The following is a 1,172-nucleotide window of genomic DNA, read 5'->3' as shown; positions in this document are numbered from 1 at the left end:
TATATATATATATATATATATATATGTATGTATGTATATATATGTATACATGTGTATAAATATATGTTTTATCTGTTTTTAAAGTAAAGACTATTTGCCAACGTAGCGTGGCAGTCTTGAATAGGATGAATGTTACTGTTGTTTAGCCCTAATAAGCATTCATTTCCAGCTGGTCATACAACGTAATTTCTGTATCCTTATATTTTCAAGCAGGGCAGCTTAGCATCCCCATCCAGCAGAAAGCAATAACCCAGAAGCCAGTCCACAGATGTTGGTTTGTGTTGGATATGGGGGTACTGAGCTCCTCTTTTTGAAAATATAAGGATATAGATATGGTGTCGTATGGCAAGCTGGAAACGATGTTTTCTGGGTCGAAACGATCTTGACATCTTTCTGTTTTTGTTCAGTTGTTTAGTAAATTCTTATCTCTCTCTCTCTCTCTCTTGATGTTATCAGGGTGGACGTCTGCAGATTGCCTTGCCAGTGTGGATGATTGCGTCTCTCATAAATGTGAAAATTATGCCACTTGCGTGGACAAATACTTGGGCTACACATGTGTTTGTCCAAAAGGGTACACAGGTGAGTATTAAAGTTTTTCATTCTTGTCACCTAGAATCCAATATCAGCTGTTGTGTTATACACACATATGTAAGCACATGCATACGCAAGCACACGCATGTAGAAGTCCAAGGGAAATAACTTTGACAAAAGTTGTCTGAGGTATGAATTTTCTCCCTTGGACTGTAATAACCATTTTTTTTTTCTTTTTACTCATTTATTTATTTATTCATTCATTGTTTCAGTCATTTGACTGCGGCTAAGCTGGAGCATCACCTCTGGCCGAACGAATCGACCCCAGGGCTTATATTTTGTAAGCCTAGCTATTTCTTCTATCGGATTTCTTTTTGCCGAACCGCTAAATTACGGGGATGTAAACACACCAACATCGATTGTCAAACGATGGTGGTGGGACAAACAGACACACACAAACACACACACACACACACACATATATATATATATACGACGGGTTTCTTACAGTTTCCGTCAACCAAATCCACTCACAAGGCTTTGGTCGACCCGAGGCTATAGTAGAAGACACTTGCCGAAGGTGCCACGCAGTGGGACTGAACCCGGGACTATGTGGTCGGTAAGCAAGCTACTTACCACAC

General features: G+C 39.7%; 1 protein-coding gene across 1 annotated transcript in view; it reads left to right on the top strand.

The window, feature by feature from the left end:
* LOC106871835 (fibropellin-1) overlaps positions 1-1,172 on the top strand; it is a 61,315-nt gene that overhangs the window by 38,947 nt on the left and 21,196 nt on the right. The window contains exon 4 of the mRNA XM_014918553.2: positions 408-579. Within this exon, the coding sequence (XP_014774039.1) occupies positions 408-579 (172 nt within the window). The remainder of the gene's footprint in view (positions 1-407; positions 580-1,172) is intronic.

The sequence above is a fragment of the Octopus bimaculoides genome, unplaced genomic scaffold (assembly GCF_001194135.2).
Source record: "Octopus bimaculoides isolate UCB-OBI-ISO-001 unplaced genomic scaffold, ASM119413v2 Scaffold_25406, whole genome shotgun sequence".
NCBI classification, from domain to species: domain Eukaryota; kingdom Metazoa; phylum Mollusca; class Cephalopoda; order Octopoda; family Octopodidae; genus Octopus; species Octopus bimaculoides.
The sequence above is the reverse complement of the archived record's forward strand: the minus strand, read 5'-3'. Positions and strand labels throughout refer to the sequence as shown.